The sequence below is a fragment of the Tachypleus tridentatus genome, chromosome 1, assembly GCF_004210375.1.
Source record: "Tachypleus tridentatus isolate NWPU-2018 chromosome 1, ASM421037v1, whole genome shotgun sequence".
NCBI classification, from domain to species: Eukaryota; Metazoa; Arthropoda; class Merostomata; order Xiphosura; family Limulidae; genus Tachypleus; species Tachypleus tridentatus.
Window position 1 is genome coordinate 125,816,533 of NC_134825.1, and position 19,572 is coordinate 125,836,104.

Here is a 19,572-nt window from a genome sequence, read left to right on the forward strand (position 1 = left end):
AAATTCAATAAGAAAAATTCCGTTCATGTTTCATATATGTATATATGTATATTTTATTGTAGTTTTACATTCTCGTATATATACAGCAATTGTTTGTTAGATGTATCTTAGTAAATACGTTTATGACTAACATTTTATGCTTTGAGAATTTCTCTACCCAAGTTAACACATTGTCTCATCTTTTAATGTCATTCACATGGTTATTCATATTTTATATTATTACGTCCTTAGCCTGAATTATTTTAAAAACTAAATAGTGTTACATTTCGAACAACTGCTCTGGATTATAAAGTTAGAATCTTTAGTTATATTAAAATTATTTCTTATTTTGACAAAGAATAAAGGTAAAAAAACGCCAGTTTTATTATAACTTTATATTAGCTTTGTTTCTTTGTGTTCTTGATTTCGTGCAAACATTTTCAAGGGTTATATACGCTAGTTGTCCCTAATTTAGAAGTCATAGAGTAGAGGAAAGACAGCTGGCCAACATCATCCACCGCCAACTCTTGGGCAACTCTTTATCGACAAAAAATAGGATTGGTCGTAACATGATAAATCCCTTACAGTTGAATAGGTGAACAAACTGCAAGTCCTCTAACCATTAGGTCGCTCCACTAGCGACAGTGTGAATCGCAGGAAGTGTTTCAATGGAGAGCTTATGACTGTAATGTTTACTGATAATTGTTATTATTTCATTTTAAATTGCTGACTTTGTTTCTGGTTTAACTATTTTTCAGTCGCCCAGCAGGAACGCTGGGCCAAAGAAGTGTTACATTATTTCTAATTATATCGTAAAGGGTAACAGACAGCTTATAATATGCGTAGATATTTTAATCACTATTACAAGTATTTATATGTGTCAAAAACAGTCTATTAAATCATTGGATGTATTAACCTGTTAGGCTACAGGTTTATCCTTTCTCTTGCACGTTGTATACACGTGTAGGAAACATATACTTACACCTCAACCAGTTTTCTGCTAATTCGTTTTACATTTCTTTCGCTACGTGTTCGAATTCTGCTCATGGCATCATCTATACCATGTAATTTAACCTCAGGGGGGTGTAAGTACATGCTGCCTTACCATCCTCGACCTACAGTACTGATCTCATATCAAACTGTATAATATTGTAAATTTAAATTAATCAACAAGCGCAAATAAAAAAAAAAGTCGAAATTCCTAAAGGCAAAGGTGTAAACAGAAACTCTTATGCACTCTTAAAGTTATGTCCGAAAACTAGGACTGCCATCACTCAATATTCAGGTGGGCATCTTGTTTCCTTTGCCCAGAAACATTTACATATTTAATGATTTTCATAAGCAACTAATTTTGGCTTCCAGAATTGATACGTAGAACTTCCTATAGTCCAGAGTAAAATGGGAATATCTGCGCTTTTGGCTAAGAAATGCAATTACGTATATATTATAGGTGATTAAAAACTACATTAACTGTTGTTGTTTTTTTTTCGTTAATGCTGTTGTTGTTTGGCAAGCACACAGCTACACAAAGCCCACAAGGGGTATCGAAAACTCGGTTTCTAGCAATACAGGTCTACAGACATCCTACTGTGCCACTAAATTAAATCGATTTTTACGTGTTTCATCTTTGTTTTGTGTTTCCACCTTTCTCTGACTATTTATATGCTAATTTATTTCGTAAACTAATAGGAATCCACTATTGTTAACCATCGGGTTGAAAGGAAAGATCATTCTGTCTTTTACTTACCGTTAAACGTCTTTAACTTGTTTAATTATTACTTTTCTCATTATTTTCTGTTAAAAGATCTCAAAAATACATTGTAATTAGTAGTGTTAGCTGAATAGTACACTTGCTTGACAAATATCATGTTCAATCGAATGAATTATTTCTGTTCAACACAGTATAAATATAAATTTTCTTTCTTTTCTTTCTGAAGAATTCTTCCAAGCCTTTTTTTTTTCTCCTTGGCTCGTTCTTCCTAAACCTTATTTCAATTATATAATCCACATAGAAACCACAAAAATCATTGAAAATGAAATAATTTATAAGTTCTAAAAGTAGCAATATTTGTTTGGTTTGGTTTTTACAGGGCATTTTGAATTATATTTGGTTTTTATTGTTACAAGTATACTTCTAAGCGTATAATCATAACAGTGACTCGTAGTTTTATAAAGTTTGGTAGCCATATATTTCTCTGTTCTTGAGCTAAAGCAACGTTAAAATACAAAACATAAAACATACATCGCCTTATTCTTTAGCTGATGAGCAGAAAATACGGCTTCATAAAAAAAATAAAATAAATCGCAAATACAATCAAGTCTTCATTAGTTGGTTCTGAATAAATTTGTATTAATGTTTAATTTTATCTGAAAAATATTTTAACTGGTTATATAGTCATTTATAGTATTTTTGAAATCGATGTCTCTGCTCGTTTATTTTAGTTCAAAGTCTGACAACAGACTATCAGCATTCTGTCCACCACGGGAAATCGAATTTCGAATTTGAGTATTGTAAACCAAAAAGCTTACCGTTGACTCACTGGGAAAAATAATTTTTTTATTATGCAGCATGTAAAAGTAATATTAGAGAAACACCTTGTGGACTTTTTAAAACAGTTGATGGAATCTGAAGTTTCATCACAACTCTAAGAGTATAAACATATTTCCCTACATAGTTTTTCCTAAAGATACGAGTAACGTTAAATGGCAGTCGGTGCATTTGTGGCAAAGCCATTCCCATTTTTTTCTACTGCCCAGAGGGAAAACAACCTTTTAGCAGCACCTCACGCTCACCACCTACGCCAAGAGATTGAGAGTAACTCTTATAACGCTCCCACGAATTAAAAGACGGGTACATTTGTTTGTATAATATGGACTTGAACGGGACTCGCCAGGTCCGACATCTGAAACTCAACCACTAGGCTAATTCTTACATTTTTAACCAGTCTCTAAAAATTTACAATCGTTTTCAATAATTGTTATCGTATTTACAGTATTTTTTATGCAAATGACCGTTTCAAATAACAGGATAACATCACAGTTTTCTACCCTTATACCAGCGTAACACGTGTACAAATATTCTGAGCGACTTAAAATTGTTTATTTGAAATAAGCGTTTCACCGTCTTAATTCTTCCAGACTTGAAGATCAACGTGCTACTGCTGAGGTGTGAAACACAATGTTTATGTTGTTGTTTACTGCTGAGGTGTGAAACACAATGTTTATGTTGTTGTTTACTGCTGAGGTGTGAAACACAATGTTTATGTTCTTGTTCTCAAAAAGAAGAAGAAGAAGAAAGATATATTTATATTATATAAGGCAATAGGAAATGTCAAAAAATAATATTTTTTCTTCGGTTTAAACAGCTTTGGAGAACACTTACTGTCCACAAGATGCTATTTTAGTATGTTTCTAAAATTTCTTTCACATTCTATACAATCAGTTAAAACATTTTGAGACACTACATAAAATCCACATTATTCAACATTAAACATTTTCTCTTCAAGAAAGCTTTTTTCTTCTTCATTTTGGTTTATGGTAAAGTGACGTTTTTGTTCTGTTTCAATTTCATACTTTTCGTTGAAATACTTTCCTAATAACAAAAACTAACTGTACATTAGGTCATCCGAATGGTAGGCGGAAACGACAAAACAGTTTCTAAGAACCGTGCGCATACATATATGCATTTTGTTCAAATTAACGTAGCTGAGGTTGTCCAAAGTAGCAGTATTTGGTGATGTGTAAACAGATGTAGAACCAGTCATCCGAGAGCAATAAATGTCAGTGGAAGAATAATATAGGTGTGAGTCCTCGAAAGTGAGTCACCGAAAACAACAGCTACCCTAAAACCACAAGTGGCCACGTCATTGTTATCAGTTTTAACAAAATATAGAAATGAGAGATGTTGGATAAATCAACATCTCTACAATATTTAAAGATATCGATCGAGGCCTAATTAGGAGATACCTGAATGTCAATAGAACACAGAATTCCAAATGCCCTTTTAACCACGACTAAACAACTAGTTGAATGCTCTAGGGTTTCATTAATAACTACAGCTATTAATCATGAAATACTTGCATTACTCACCTTCCGAGAGAAATAAGTTGTTGCTTTTTTCAAATTTTCTTGTTCTAATCGAATACCCTTATATTTCACAGTGTTATATATTTTTTCTTTTCACGTTCAGCTTCGGTCACCCAAATAGATACCAGCCTTTTGCATAACTCATGAAAAATTCGCTAGAGTAACCCACTTCTCTCATTCTCCTTTTAAAGTTTCTATCCTCGTTTTAAAGCTTTCCACTAAGCATTAACTGCATAAGAAGTTACCTTACACCTGTTAACTTGAATTATCAAAACATCGCTGAATAAGTAGTTACTTTACACCTGTTAACTTGAATTATCAAAATATCGCTGCATAAGTAGTTACCTCAAAACTGTTAATTTGCATCATCAAAACGTCGCTGCATCAGTAGGTACTTTCCCCTGATAACTTGTATTATCAAAACATCGCTGCGTAAGTAGTTACTTTACACCTGTTAGCTTGCATTATCAAAACATCGCTGCGTAAGTAGTTACTTTACACCTGTTAACTTGCATTGTAAAAACAACGCTGTAAAAGTAGTTACCTCACCTATTAACTTGCTTTATCAAAACATCGCTGCATCAGTAGGTACTTTACACCTGTTAATTTTCATTATCCAAACAACTCTGCGTAAGTAGATAGTTTACACCTATTCACTTGCATTATAAAAACATCGCTGCATAAGAAGTTACCTCAAACCTGTTAGCTTGAATTATCAAAACATCGCTGCATAAGTCGTTACTTTACACCTGTTAATTTGCATTATCAAAACATTGCTGCACATAAGTAGTTACTTTACACCTGTTAACTTGCATTATCAAAACATCGTTGCATAAGAAGTTACCTCTGACCTGTTAGCTTGCATTATGAAAACATCGCTGCATAAGTAGTTACTTTACACCTGTTAAAGTTTATTATCAAAACATCGCTGCATTAGTAGTTTTTTACACCTGTTAACTTGCATTATCAAAATATCGCTGTATAAGTCGTTACTTTGCATCTGTTAACTTGCATTCTCAAAACATTGCTACATTAGTAGTTACTTTACACCTGTTAACTTGTATTATCAAAGAAAGTTGAAAAGCAATAAACAGGATACCTTCGATAAAAACAAAACTTCCAAACTCGAATCTTCTCTTTGATTTCTGATAATAGTATTTAACATCACACTGACCACGAGTCGTAGAATTAGCCTACAGTACCGGTATATTTACTTTTTTATTTGGTTTTTTTAACGGTTCATACTGCCATTTTTTCAGTTACGAGGAATATCTATGGTGTCAGGAGTCTTTTGATAAATACCTATTAAATTTTTCACTACTTCTTCAGTTGTATTTTTCAGGATTTTAGAGTAAATCTTGTCAGGAAGAGGAGGTTTATTTTCCATTTTCGACCAGCTTTTCAAGTTTTCTAAAACAGTATCTGTTGAAAAGAATTTAATGAAAATTTCTCGTCACGTTTGGAGAAACTGCCCAACCTGAAGATCTCCTCTTCTTAATTAAAATACTATTAAAAGAGTTTAGCACCTCAGTAATATTCCTTTTCAAGTTGCATATAAATATTCTTAAGTGACTGTCTTTTATATTTAACGTAAGTGTAAAAATAAAATTTTCTTCCCAAAATATTTCCATGAAGTATTTTGTATGTATGTTTGAGTTTATTTTGAGAACCCACAATATCCTGCATTCAGCTTGTGTTTTGAAGAGCTTCTCTTGTCTGGCAGAAAGTATTTGGCATTATGTTACTTTCTGCATCAGTGTGTGGGAACTGTTTGATGTGGTATACAATAGACTAAACTATAATTATGATTATAACTATTATTTTGGTATATTCTGTGTAAAAGTGATTCCTCACTAAAACACGTGTCATGTATTGTGTGGTGATTTAAAGGGTTGATTGTATTTATAAGACCAAAGATGTTTCAGATCTGTCGCTATTCTTAAAATTTTTTTCCTTTATCAAAAGTTGTGCTTTGTCTCATGAGCATGATTACTCACTAATATCAAACACTGCATTTTTAATGCAACAAGTTTGATCGGAAGACGGCGATTTCAGACCATACATTTGGAAGGACTTTAATCAGAACCTCCTCTCTACGTTAACCCCTTCTTCTGAGCCTAAGTTTTAGGAGACAGAGAGCGAACAAGTGTGTTTGAACTTATGTTATCAAACAAAACTGCTGTGATGCCAGTTTCTTCCTCTACATCCTTCTCGTGAAAGCGAATATTGATTTTAAGGCGTAGCTGAAGAGCTTGTGAAGTCTTTGTCAACTAAAAATATTCGAGATGGTTTTGGAGCTAGAGAATTCTCTTTTGTAATCATAGCTTTTGTGGTTTTGTAGCCAGTTGAGAAAAAAATTGAAATCTCCTTTCTTTGAAATGTTGTGCCATTGATGTTATTGTTTTTAATTTACTGTATTTAAAAATCTCTCAGTATGAACTTTTTCTTCATAGGAATCTTTCGTGGCTTATCAATATATTCAAGAATCCGCTATAACCCAAATATACCGATAATAAACATGTCTCCGGTGGTGCCATGGCTGGAATCTGTGGTGACACGTCACTGAATTAGCACAAGCAGATACTTGTTATAAGATGCAGTTAACCCTCTAGGTAAACGTCACCTTGCTGCTTAATGACGTATGGACTGTATTGTGATTGTAAACTTTAATTTCATCAGTTATTTTGGTTGAACGTTCCTCATTCTATCTGCATACTTGTCTTATATATAAATATGTACTAACTGTGTGCTAGCAGAGTTTATTTTTTATCTCTCATTTATATAATTTTTAGCTGTAATATCTTTTTCCCTTTCTCATCACTATCTATTTTACCGCTTCGAGCCACAGAACTAAAACACTTGTCTTTTGGTTCACCCATGTGGTGAACATACAGCAAGCTAAACGTTGAAATACAGGCTCAAAGACAGGTGTGTGTGTGTGTGTGTGTGTGTGTGTGTGTGTGTGTGTGTGTGTGTAGAAAGGCAGAAAAGTGAGTAGATCTCCGGAAGACAAATGTCCATATTGTTTTGTTGATATTTTGGTGTGTGTATGAAGTCAATAGCCGTGTGAAATATTTAATACTGTAAACACTAAATTTATCCTCGATAACACGTGCGGGCACGCACACACATGATAATGAATCCAAGCTAAGTTTCGCTTGATTATTGTTTTACCTGTAGATAAATAGAATTTGATATTTTCTCAGAAAAAAAGAAAATATTGAATTATTTTCGACATATGTGTACGTGTATATGTGGTGAATAGAAGATACTTTTATATAATTGGTAGCTTTTTCTCTGCCATTAAGAAAAGCACTTTAATTCTTGAATTTCTTTCTCAAATGTACTTCATGATTAAAAAACACACATCACATAATAAACTAAATAATAAATTATACATGGGAATAGTAACACAGGTTGTTAAATATGTTCCTGTTCTGCGGTGAGTCAATAGTAAGTTGACGGAGATACAACACTAAAATTCTAGGTTTGATTCCCGAAAAGTAACAGAGCGCAAATGACCCATTGTGTAACTTTGTGTAACTGAATATCATGCTATTTTTAATTCGTAAAATAGTACGTGCTTCTTCTAACAAAGATGGCAGTTTATAATTGTATACGTTAAGAGTGTATGCAGTATCTGTGAACAATAAATAATCGATGAAAGCTCTATCATCTCACTTTTTTTATTTGTTTGTTTGTCAATATCTGTTAACAACAGTTTATAAAAGCACCAACTTCTCATTTTCTTTTGTTTGTTAATATCTGTTAACAATAGTCTATGAAGGCTCGATCTTCTCGCTTTTTGGTTTGTGTTTTGTATCAAAGCGGGTTATACTTTAGCTGACGACTTAAACCTTCGCTTGAAAGTTGAAATATTTTTTTAAAAAGTGGTTAGAATATTTAGATAGTCTCTCATAACATTTAGGGTAATACAGCAGCGACGCCCATGTTTAGTCGGGGTTTAACCTAGTTTTTGAAAGACAGAGATGTGTACAAAGCCACCGATGTGCATAAGGTTAGTTTTATTATTGATGTTTAATTTTTTTTTTCTTTTATAATTCTCGAAGTTGATAGAAAGTGCAAATACAACTACGAACAAACAAATTCGTAATATTTTAAAATTTAGATTGGTTTGTGTTCAAGATTACTAGTCTGACAATAGGTGTATGCTTGCTATATCTGTATGTTGAATACCTTCTGATGTTTAATCATTTTAACCAAAGTCTTCGAAACCTTTTCATTGCTGTGTCACGAAATTTCTAGACATATTTTTGAAACTCAAACTTTAAGGCTAAGGGCAAGGAAATTCGACCTTTCACAACTAAGCAAATACGAAATAATCTACCATCAAACTATTAAGAATGCCGATAAAATTGCTGGTCTAATACTAATTTTGGAGATAATTTTTTAATTGCAAACTAACAAAAAGGGCAACTAGTTGGCAGCACTTGCTACTTGAAGCGGCTCCCATTAACCAAATTGTGGTATTTATTATTACTCATGTAACACAACTAATGTCGAACATCTCAATTCCTATACACTAACCACTAAACCTACTTGCCCTCCCTCCCATATTTTGTTTTTACTAATCCATGCAGGCACGTTCATCAACCGAAAAGATATTTGATTATAGTTACGAGAGTTTCGTTTTAACTTTTCAACAGCTAATTACATTTAATTAAAAACACAACTTTTAGCTGGAACATAAGTATTGTAAGGTGGTAGTACGATCAAAAGTTGAATTATCACAAAGCAATGAATAATATGTATTCCTTCTTGCTTTGTCTTTTTTTTAATTTTGCACAAAGCCACAAGGGCTATCTGCTCTAGCCGTCCCCAATTTAGCGATGTAAGGCTAGAGGGAAAGCAGCTGGTCATCACCACCAACCGCCAAATCCTGGGGCTACTCTTTTACCAACGAATAGTTGGATTGATCGTAACTTATAATGCCCCCACGGCCAAAAGGGCGAGCATGTTTGGTGTGACGGGGATTTGAACCCGTGACCCTCGCATTGCGAGTCGAGCGCCCCTACCACCTGGTCATACCGGATCAGCCGTCTTGCACTTCCCAAGCGAAACACCTTGTAAGACCCTTAATAAAGGTTTTAAACCTGTCAGTTGATTCTAACATACGATAACTAGTGTAGTTTACCATAGTAAATGTTATGCATGTGAAATTTGATTACAGTGTATGGAACTAAGTATAGGTTACCATAATAAAACTTGTAAAGGCGTCAGTTTATTCTGTTGTACGAAACCCAGTATCGGTTATTATAATGAAAGCTGTACACTTGTTATTTCATTATACTGTATGGACCGTATATGTTAGTATATCAAAAGTTGCACACCTTTCAACTGATTATACTACATGCAACTAAGTATAGATTATCATAGCAAATGTAAATGTGCTAGCGAATTGCACTGAAGGAAAGCGAGCATAAGTCACTAGCTACCATGTTTATGTTTTGAGGAGTTTTGAAGTTCTATATAATATTATAACTGAAAAAAAAGGTCTTGTATAAAAAGACGATTACAAATTATTGTTAATATGGTATAGTTTCTGTGTGAAATACTTATTTATCTACACGTCTCTGTATCAATAGGTTTTCAAGAATCACATGAAACGGAAAACATTTGTGTTTTATGTTACTGTATTTATAACGCTTATCTGGCGTCGTTAACAGCTTAAATTAATTAGTATTTTTTTCAATTTATAGAAACTAAACAGAAGAAGTAATTAAGACATTTATTTATCGTTTAATACTTGCAACGAGGAAGTAGCGGCCAGTTAAAATTTGCATAGTGTTTCTAACTACAGGTATTATCTGTAGTGCCTTATCATCTGCTGAATACATGATTCTATTAGCTGAGTTCTGCATAGTTCAGGAAGCATATAAAAACCTTATATTAGTTATGATATTCGTTTGTTGATCGGCTTTGGTCTTACTGTATCTTAAGATGGTTGGTATGTGTATTAAATTTTTTATTAAAATAAAATAGATAAGAACGTTTTGATCTTCTTAGGTCGTCTTCAGGTTAACAAAGAGAGAGTTTATAACTGACCGTTGCCGGACACGTGACTTAGGTACATAATTTGGGTTATAATTTCACGGGTCGTCCATAGTTGTTTGTATAGAACGCTTTACCTTAATATGTGGATATTTTTTACCATATCTAATCAATCAAATGTAAGTTTTATTAAGCGAGTTATATTAACGAGTGACGAAAAGGTTTCTTATCTTTTCGTACTCGAGAAAACGTCTATACTTCTCTTTCCCGCTGAGCAACACAGTATATTATGCAAGTTCTTCTCTGACACCGAGGGGGGATTCCCACAGCAGTAAATAAATGGCATTGAAATCATGCCCTAAAGGAGACAGCACGGTCAGCGATGTCTGTGGAGTGTTCAGCAGTGTCCATAAAAGGTAGCGTTCTTGTCAAGGTCGTTGTTTGCGATTGTGATCGTACAAGCATATGTTTTTAGTCTTTATTTCTTTATTTTGTGTGCACACAACGTAAGCTGTTTTTAACAGAGGATCTACTCTCTTAGTTTTAACTGTTTCGCAGGATGTTATAAAAACTGATTATTTTAAATGACAAAGCTTTTTTACTAGCGTCAAACATTATTAGCTGAATTGTTTCATCTGCTGTTTGTTTTGTAGTTATGTGTAAAGCTACACAATGGACTATCAATGCCGTGCTCATCGCTGGAAAAGAATTTCGGTTTTGAGCGCCGTAAGTTATCAGTGTTGCTGCTGTTCTACTGGAGGCCTTTTGCTGTGTGTTAACAAAATGTTAGGTCGACACTCTGCACATTCTATGAAACAATTGGCATTATTTATAAATATCGTGTCTATAAACAAATGTTATTTCCAGAAAAAAAAGTAGCCAACAGTTTTTACTAGGATTATCTAAAAAAAATCATTTTCTGCTCATGTAGTACAAATAAGCTTTTGGACCTCCCGGAAGTATCTTTCAGGACCTGAAAAAGCTTAGGGTTAATCGTTAACTAAAACTTTTAAAAATGGCTATAATTTGGCGATAGTGGAAATTTTAGCGTTCATCTGCAAGATGGGTATCTATTATCATCAAGTACAAGAGACCTGGCTTTCTTTATATATTCCCGCCCACGTTTGGTAATGATGGGTGCTCATGTTCGCTTCTCAGGTGCTGTAATGTGGGTAGAAAGATAGGTCATTATCCTAGGTACTGATAACGCTTAAACATTGTAAAGGCGGAGCCTCGAGGAACAGTAACTGAAGGGTGAATTACCTCAAGGTTTCTTAATTGAGAAGGTTTCCTAATAATTTTACGCTGTTTGCATTTCTGTGGTTATTTCCTGCTACTTTATAATTTCCCTGTTTTACCATCTGCACATGGGAAATCCTCTTTAACAATAGTGACTGAAATATCAGTACGATTTTTCATAACCCGTAAAACTACTTTTGTGGCACTGTGGCGTTTTTTTTTTTTTGTTTTTTTTTACATTCAGTAGAACAATTGTTAACTTCCATAATGTGTAACACGGCCAGAAAGTTTTATTGGGCGTGAGCAAAAACTAAAATGCTTATCACGAATAGATTATAGGCCAAAATCGTAGTGATTGGAATTGCCTGATAGATATACATACGTAGATAAACAGCTGATTAGACACTTCTAAATATCTCTAGTCAAAAACCCAAGTTTCGTGTAGCGAGATGGTACTTATTACAAGAACAAACATGTACAAAATATGTTACGGTCATTCTTGATTTTTTTTTAAATAGGGACCAAAGATATACGTAAAAGTTACCTATACACGATTGTACTACTCGTTGATGTAATAATCTGCATTTTTCTCAAGGCAATGAGAAGTTTTACTTTGAATAGACATGTAAGCAGTGACTGTGAAAGTAAATGTGAAGAACTAGTTGGAAATATGGATAAATATGGCATTCTAACATCTCTTTCTCACTGCTGGAATCGCTGCAAGTATTATACAAATGTAATATTTCTCGAATTTTGCACGAAGCTACTACTCAAGCGCCATCTTTGCTACCCATCCCTAATTTGAAAGTGTGAAACAAGAGGGAAGACAGCTAGTCATCATTACCCACCAACAACTCTTGGGCTACTCTTTACTAGCGATAGACCGTCACATTATAGCGCCTCAGTGACTAAAAGGGTAAACATGTTCGATGACAGGATTTGAATCCATGTCCCGTGAGTTGCGGTTCCAGCGTTTTAACCACCAAGCAACCACCCTTGTTAAAAATTACTAAAGATAATATCAATAAATGACCGATGTTTGCTCCCCTCCCACACCCGTCAGAATATTTTAATTTTATAATTCAGAGTATGATAAATAAATGTAATTGTAATTGTTGTCTATGTCAATTTAAGTTGGGTTTTGGTGTCATTTTTTTCCGTTACATGTTTATTTTTGCTACACAAAAGCAAGTGAAGGTGTAGAAACAAAATTAAAAAAAAAAAAAAAACGAAAGACACGGTCAGCATTTACAATGATGTTTTTTATTATCATGTTTTAATAAAATCAACAACATTATAATAAAACTAGTGGCTAGGAATAAAAAATAATCACACGATTGTGTGTTTTCTATGGTGGTACAAGAAAAGAGGCAGCACCTAAATGCCTTTTATTTTGTTATGTTTTAACGTTTACAATTTCTTGACCAAACTACATTAGCTTGGACACTGATAGTTGATTCAGAAAGGCCTTGATTATTCGTGTTTATTTAATCTTTAAGTCTCTAACACTGCTTGAGTTGTTTTTCCAGACAGTAGCTGCTTTGTAGCACTAGAATGTTGTAGTACACCTGAAACTTGAGCACTCATGTAAGTTAGTAATACACACATGAAGTTATGTTTATTTGTAATGTGTGTGGAGACAGTGAGGTTTCTCGAAGAACCACACCAGAAATTTGTATATTGAAAATATGCATGGGAACTTAGGTTCGTTCCCACGGTAACGATGAGAAGTAGAGTAGGGTCTGATGGAATATACACTTCAGTGCAATGTTTATGGTTAATTTGATAAGCAAATTAAAACAATTAAAAATGTTTTCAATTTTTAATGCCAGATAATAATAAAGTTTTGTATATATGTCCGATATATATATTTATTTATATCTCATTTATAATTACACAAACGAGAATGAGGATTACAAAGATATTTTAAATTTCAAATGTGAAAGCAAAATGCTACCACAAAAACAAACTCAGTGTGATTTAATGCCTCCTAGTCCACGATTGCAAATCATAGGTAAACATAACTTGTCCATTCCAGTTACTGAGGTTAGGTGTGCCCAAGTGGTTAACGTTCGGGACTGCAAAGAGAAAGTTCTGCACTTTCTGCTGTGTGTGTGCGTTATAAATAACAATCTGTCTCGTTATTCGGTTCAAAGCTGCTATCTCTCTTGTCAGTAGCTTAAAATTATAGATGGTCGAATCTAAACCTGTGTAGAGTTTCTGTTCATTAGGTGCCATATAGGTTAAAAATTTCACACATTATCCAATTTTTGAAAGCTTCAGCGTAAGAGCTGACGAAACAAAGACTGTTTAAACGTCAAGTAAAATCAAACCCACGAGATATTGTTTTGTAACGTTGTCAAGAACTGTTTCGTCGATAGTCATGAGCCACGTTAAGCTTTACTGGACAACGTTTTCTCTGAACAAACTGACTTTTTATTTTGTTACACTGTGACTTCTCAAAATGACTGCAATATAATTATATAATAATATTAGACATGACTATATAGTGTAGCCTACTGTGCACCTAGCACATTCCTTGCTGTTTGGAGATCACCACATTTATCTGAACGAATGTTATTGTGTAAAATGAGTAATAAACAGTTTTTGTTTCTAAAGAAGGCCTACTTTACACCCCAGCTTAATCATTAATTCATGATTATTGGCAATTTATTGTTACGTATTGAGTATTGAGGTCACATGCAGTTTAAACAAGTGAAATAAAGAACCAAATGTCGTCTGTCAAGTGTTGAAACTATATCTGTTCGATGTTTGATATTATCATCCAGTGTTTATTAATAATAGTCATCATGAATTACATTTACACTGTAGGCACGCCACATGTCACAAAGGAATAACAGTATTTATAATTGTGCTGGTATTTCTCTAGAATTATTGTACAAAAATTAAAGGCTAATTAATTCATATTCAGAACGAAAAGAAATACGAAAAAATTGAGAATATAAGATTTGGCTTAAGATTTAAAAACACTGGTTAACTTTATCACTGATAAATATATTTATATTGATTTGCTTAGAATTTCATGTCGCTGTTATATATTATGGTGTGTTTGAAAACTTACACAAAGCTACACGAGCGCTATCTGCGCTAGCCGTCCCTAATTTAGTAGTGTAAGACTAGAGGGAAGGCAGCTAGTCATCACCACCCACCGCCAACTCTTGGGCTACTCTTTTACCAATGAATAGTGGGATTGACCGTCACATTATAACGCCCCCATGGCTGAAAGGGCGAGCATGTTTGGTGCGACGCTGCTATATATATTGATGTGTTTGGAATTTTACACAAAGCTACACTGGGGCTATCTGTTCTAGTCATCCCTAATTTAGCAATCAAAAGCTCTAACCACTTTGCGTTTCTTGGTCCGGACCCAGCATTGCCAGCTGGTTAAGGCACTCGACTCGTAATCTGAGGGTCGCGGGTTCGAATTCCAGTGACACTAAACATGCTCGCCCTGTCAGCCATGGGGGGTGTTATAATGTCACGATCAATTCCACTTCGTTGGTAAAAGAGTAGCCCAAGTGTTGGCGGTGGGTGGTGATGACTAGTTGCCTTCCCTCTAGTCATATATTGCTAAATTAGGGACGGCTAGCGCAGTTAGCTCTCGAATAATTGTGCGCGAAATTCAAAACAAACCAAACTGCTAGGTCCGTTCTATCGCTCTGTAAATATATATAAGCAGTTCATCGTCTCAACTGTATTTTTAAACATATAATAATAGGTGAATTCCTAGTATTTGGAAAATTACCCTTTTATTAACGGATTTAAAAATAAACTTGGTAACAAAGTTGTTTTTTAATATTTACTTCCATTCCTAATAACTTATTAAGACATGGTGTTTTCCATATCATATTGGGCCTGGCATGGCCAAGCGCGTAAGGCGTGCGACTCGTAATCTGAGGGTCGCGGGTTCGCGCCCGCGTCGCGCTAAACATGCTCGCCCTCCCAGCCGTGGGGGCGTATAATGTGACGGTCAATCCCACTATTCGTTGGTAAAAGAGTAGCCCAAGAGTTGGCGGTGGGTGGTGATGACTAGCTGCCTTCTCTCTAGTCTTACACTGCAAAATTAGGGACGGCTAGCACAGATAGCCCTCGAGTAGCTTTGTGCGAAATTCCAAAACAAACAAATCCATATAATATTTCTTTGATAAAAAAGTAATCCAACAGTCAGTCAGCAGTAGTTTTATGAGTATTTTCTTTTTTAAAAAAATATAAGGATGAAATCAATGGATATTATTTATCTAAATTTTCAGAACATTAAATTATAGTATTAAATATAACTTATTAACTTAAGGTGCTCACGTCTGTAGGTGGAAATACTCAGAACTTAGAAAATAAATTAAGACATTACAGAAACGGTTATTTATTTTTTTTGTGTATGAAGATTATCTCTTTAATTAAAGCCCACCGTTGTAGTTCTAGTCTTGTGAATATATACATTATCAAAGACCTGCAAAATATCTTCAGTAAAATTAGTACCTTTATTGCAACAGCAATCCTTTAAATACAGGTTTTCTAACTGTACACCCCGAAATACACAAGTCCTCTTGTTTTAGGCCTAACATTTAGATAAGCTTTCATTAAGTACAACCGAAATGTGATAAAGAGATAATTTAACGTTGTACCCTGTGTACTTTTTTTTTTTTTTTTTTGCTTTAGCTAGGACTACACATTACCGTACTTATTATTATCAGTAAAAACTATTCTGCGGCCTAACGTTAGACCGTTTTAAAGTCTTTGATAACCTTTTAATATAGTTTTGTACAAATTGTCTACTAAAGTATTTTTGCATCTGCGTTTCGTTTACATCCGTCAAAAATAATCTAAGAGAATGCGCAGTTAGATAATAACGTTCGCACGCATTTTCAAATTTAATATTGTTATAACAGATCATATAAAGTAATATTAGTAGCGTTAAAGACGAAATGAAGTTAATTCTTACATGAATTTTCCAAAATATTCACTTCCATTAGAAAAATACTTTGCCAGATTATCTAAATATACATATTAAGTACAAATGTTAAAACCAAAACTGTTGCTTTAGGTAACTTTTCGTCAATGGTATGGACTTTTAGTTAACTTGTTTTGTTCAATGATTAGGATATTTTGCAATTGTTTGATTAGTTTATATGTATTTATTCTTGGAAGTTTCACGTATTTGTATTAACATTTAATTACTTCTTTCATATTTAGTGCAATGGTCTTTCTAGTTCCCTTACAATTGATGTGAGATTTACTTAGAACCTTATGTACTGAAATCTATTTTCTCTGTAATATGATATAGATAACATGAATTCAAAGTAACACCTAAACTTATATGAAGTAAAATACTCCTTTATTTCGTAGGTAGTAGACCTTCTTAGCAGGTGTACCTGTCCTTCTCAGTTTCCCATGATCAGGGTGTCTGAAGGCAAGTACAGGATAGGTGACACCAAGGTGCTGATTTTTGTCCGGGTGAGTACAATATTCCCATTGCCTGTATCGTCAAATTACACTATGTAACAAAATTTTAACTTTTTCTTGTTCCTGAGCAGAAAGTGTTATTTCTCAATTGCTTATGCCTAAAGTAAATGGAAAAAACCTATTTTTCTCTTCAAACTTTGCTTTTGTGACCTGAGTAACGAAATATTCAAATTTACCCATTTTCCAGAACATTCCAGGTAGATACAGTGCTGAGTAGCTGATAGAGAATTTTCTCGAAATTACAAGAATTTTCAAGTGCAAGTCGCAAGTCAGAGGAAGCGTCACCGACATTTTTCAAGCTTCTTCACTCATCAAGATGGGCTCTGCTTCTGCCACAATGTATCCGGTCTGTGCCAGGCAATTGCAACTGCCTGTAACTCGAACGAGTGGCGCCTCTTCATTGATAACTCATACAGAAGCCTCAAAGCGGTACTGTTCCATAACGGGAATAAGTATCCGTCTCTTCTCCTGGCTCATTTGATGCACCTTAAAGAGGAATACAACAACGTTAAGACCTTGCTAGAAGCCTTGACGTATGATGAGTATGGCTGGGAAGTTATCAGAGACTTCAAAATGGTGGCATTCCTGATGAGTTTCTAAGAAAGCTTTACCAAGTTTACCTGTTATCTTTGTCTTTGGGACAGCAGGGACACTGCAGAGCACTACAACAGGTAACACTGGCCACAATGAACCAAGTTCTCTGTTGGGAGGCACAATGTCAAGTGTGAACCATTAATGGACCTCCAGAAGGTGTTGTTCCCACCATTGCACATAAAATTGGGTATTATGAAACAATTTGTCATAGCTCTTCATAAGGAGTCTGCAACCTTCAAGTACCTTTGAGACTTCTTCCCTAAGCTGTCTGAGGCAAATGTCAAAGCTGGTGTCTTCGTTGGACCACAAATAAGGAAGATCCTGGAGTGCACAGAATTTCCTACGAAGCTCAGTAGGAAAAAAAAAAAGCTTGGAGCAGCTTTGCCGTAGTGGATCGGGGCTTCTTGGGCAGTCACAAGGTCGAAAATTATGTGGAACTGGTTGAAGCTCTGGTGAAGAACTACGGCAAAATAGGCTACAAGATAGCTTTGAAATTCCATATCCCACTCTTATCTTAATAAATTCAAGGAGAAAATGGAAGCATAGTTAGAGGAGCAAGGTGATCGCTTTCACCAAGATATACTGGACTTTGAACGCCGCTACCAAAGAGTGTATAGGCTAATTTCTAAATTTCATTTTCCAGATCACAAAAGCAAAGTTTGAAGAGAATAATGGCCATTTTCTGTACTTTTACAACATAAGCAATTAAGAAATAACACACGCTATCCAGGAACAAAATTTGTGTTACATGGTATAATTTCTGTATTTTTTAAATACTTAATTTCTTACTCTTACTTCGTCTTCACTTTCCTGAAAAACGAGTTGACTGTTACGTTAGTTTTTTTTAACTTTTATTATCTTACTTTCTATTAAGATGACATATACATTGGCCGTGATTTTAGAATATCTTGTTCATTTATGAAAGCATCTCAGTAAAAGTGAGCAATCTGACAAAGTAAGGTTAAACTTTCTTCTGACTTAACTGTTTTTTTTTTTAAATCCAGTAATCAGAAAACATTTTCGTCAATTGTAAAATTACTTTGAAGCAAGATATTAAGTTTTCATACTTCACAGTGTAACTTTAATCGTATAATAGTAACGAATGTTTTTTACGGACTTATAAGCCAATTAACTTAATCTTGTTAAAAGTAATGTAAACTGATGCATTGTAGAGACAAAATAAAAATTCAACTTATATTAAAATTTCACTATTTGTTTATTACTGGATTTCAAAAGTAATTGCATCAGAAGAACTCTTAGTGCTTTCTTATGTTGGATTTCTGTCAACTCGAACCCTGGAGGCTAACGTATTAAACCATTAAACCTTCCGCTAAACTACTAAGGGGCCACTATAATAAGCAAGCAACTACGGTGTGAATAATAACTATATAAACAAGAAGCCCTTTAAGCGGTTCGGCGGCAAGTATGAAAGCTTATAACGTTGAAAACCGTGTTTTGATGATATACACGGTGGACAGAGCACAAATAGTCTATTGTGTAAAAATATGTAGAAAAATAAAAACCGAACTGAATTATATATATGGTGCAAAAATTGCATAAGAAAAATTTAAGTTTAACATCTGTATATCACGTAATATTTTATATATATATGTAAATACACAACATGAAGTCTAAAGCTTAAGCAAAGTGGTTAGAATGTCCCCATTAGTTATTTTTTAAAAATCGCAAGAAATTTTAATTTCTTATTCTGTGTAAAGAGTACAACTTGCTCAAGCAGCCATATACTTTATTCGTAAGCCATAACAAGCAGTAGTATAGTTTATATAAAAACCAAAACAAATAGTAGTATAGTTTATATAAAAACCAAAACAAGTAGTAGTATAGTTTATATAAAAACCAAAACAAGTAGTAGTATAATTTATATAAAAACCAAAACAAGTAGTAGTATAGTTTATATAAAAACCAAGACAAGTAGTAGTATAGTTTATACGAAAACCAAGACAAGTAGTAGTATAGTTTATATAAAAACCAAAACAAGTAGTAGTATAGTTTATATAAAAACCAAAACAAGTAGTAGTATAGTTTATATAAAAACCAAGACAAGTAGTAGTATAGTTTATATAAAAACCAAGACAAGTAGTAGTATAATTTATATAAAAACCAAAACAAGTAGTAGTATAGTTTATATAAAAACCAAGACAAGTAGTAGTATAGTTTATA

At 34.0% G+C, this 19,572-nt stretch overlaps 1 protein-coding gene across 4 annotated transcripts in view; it reads left to right on the forward strand.

The window, feature by feature from the left end:
* LOC143222804 (GAS2-like protein pickled eggs) overlaps positions 1-19,572 on the forward strand; it is a 51,409-nt gene that overhangs the window by 20,580 nt on the left and 11,257 nt on the right. For all 4 annotated transcript variants that reach the window (XM_076449868.1, XM_076449873.1, XM_076449861.1 and 1 more), the window contains exon 3: positions 16,681-16,788. In XM_076449868.1, coding sequence (XP_076305983.1) covers positions 16,681-16,788 — 108 coding nt within the window. The remainder of the gene's footprint in view (positions 1-16,680; positions 16,789-19,572) is intronic.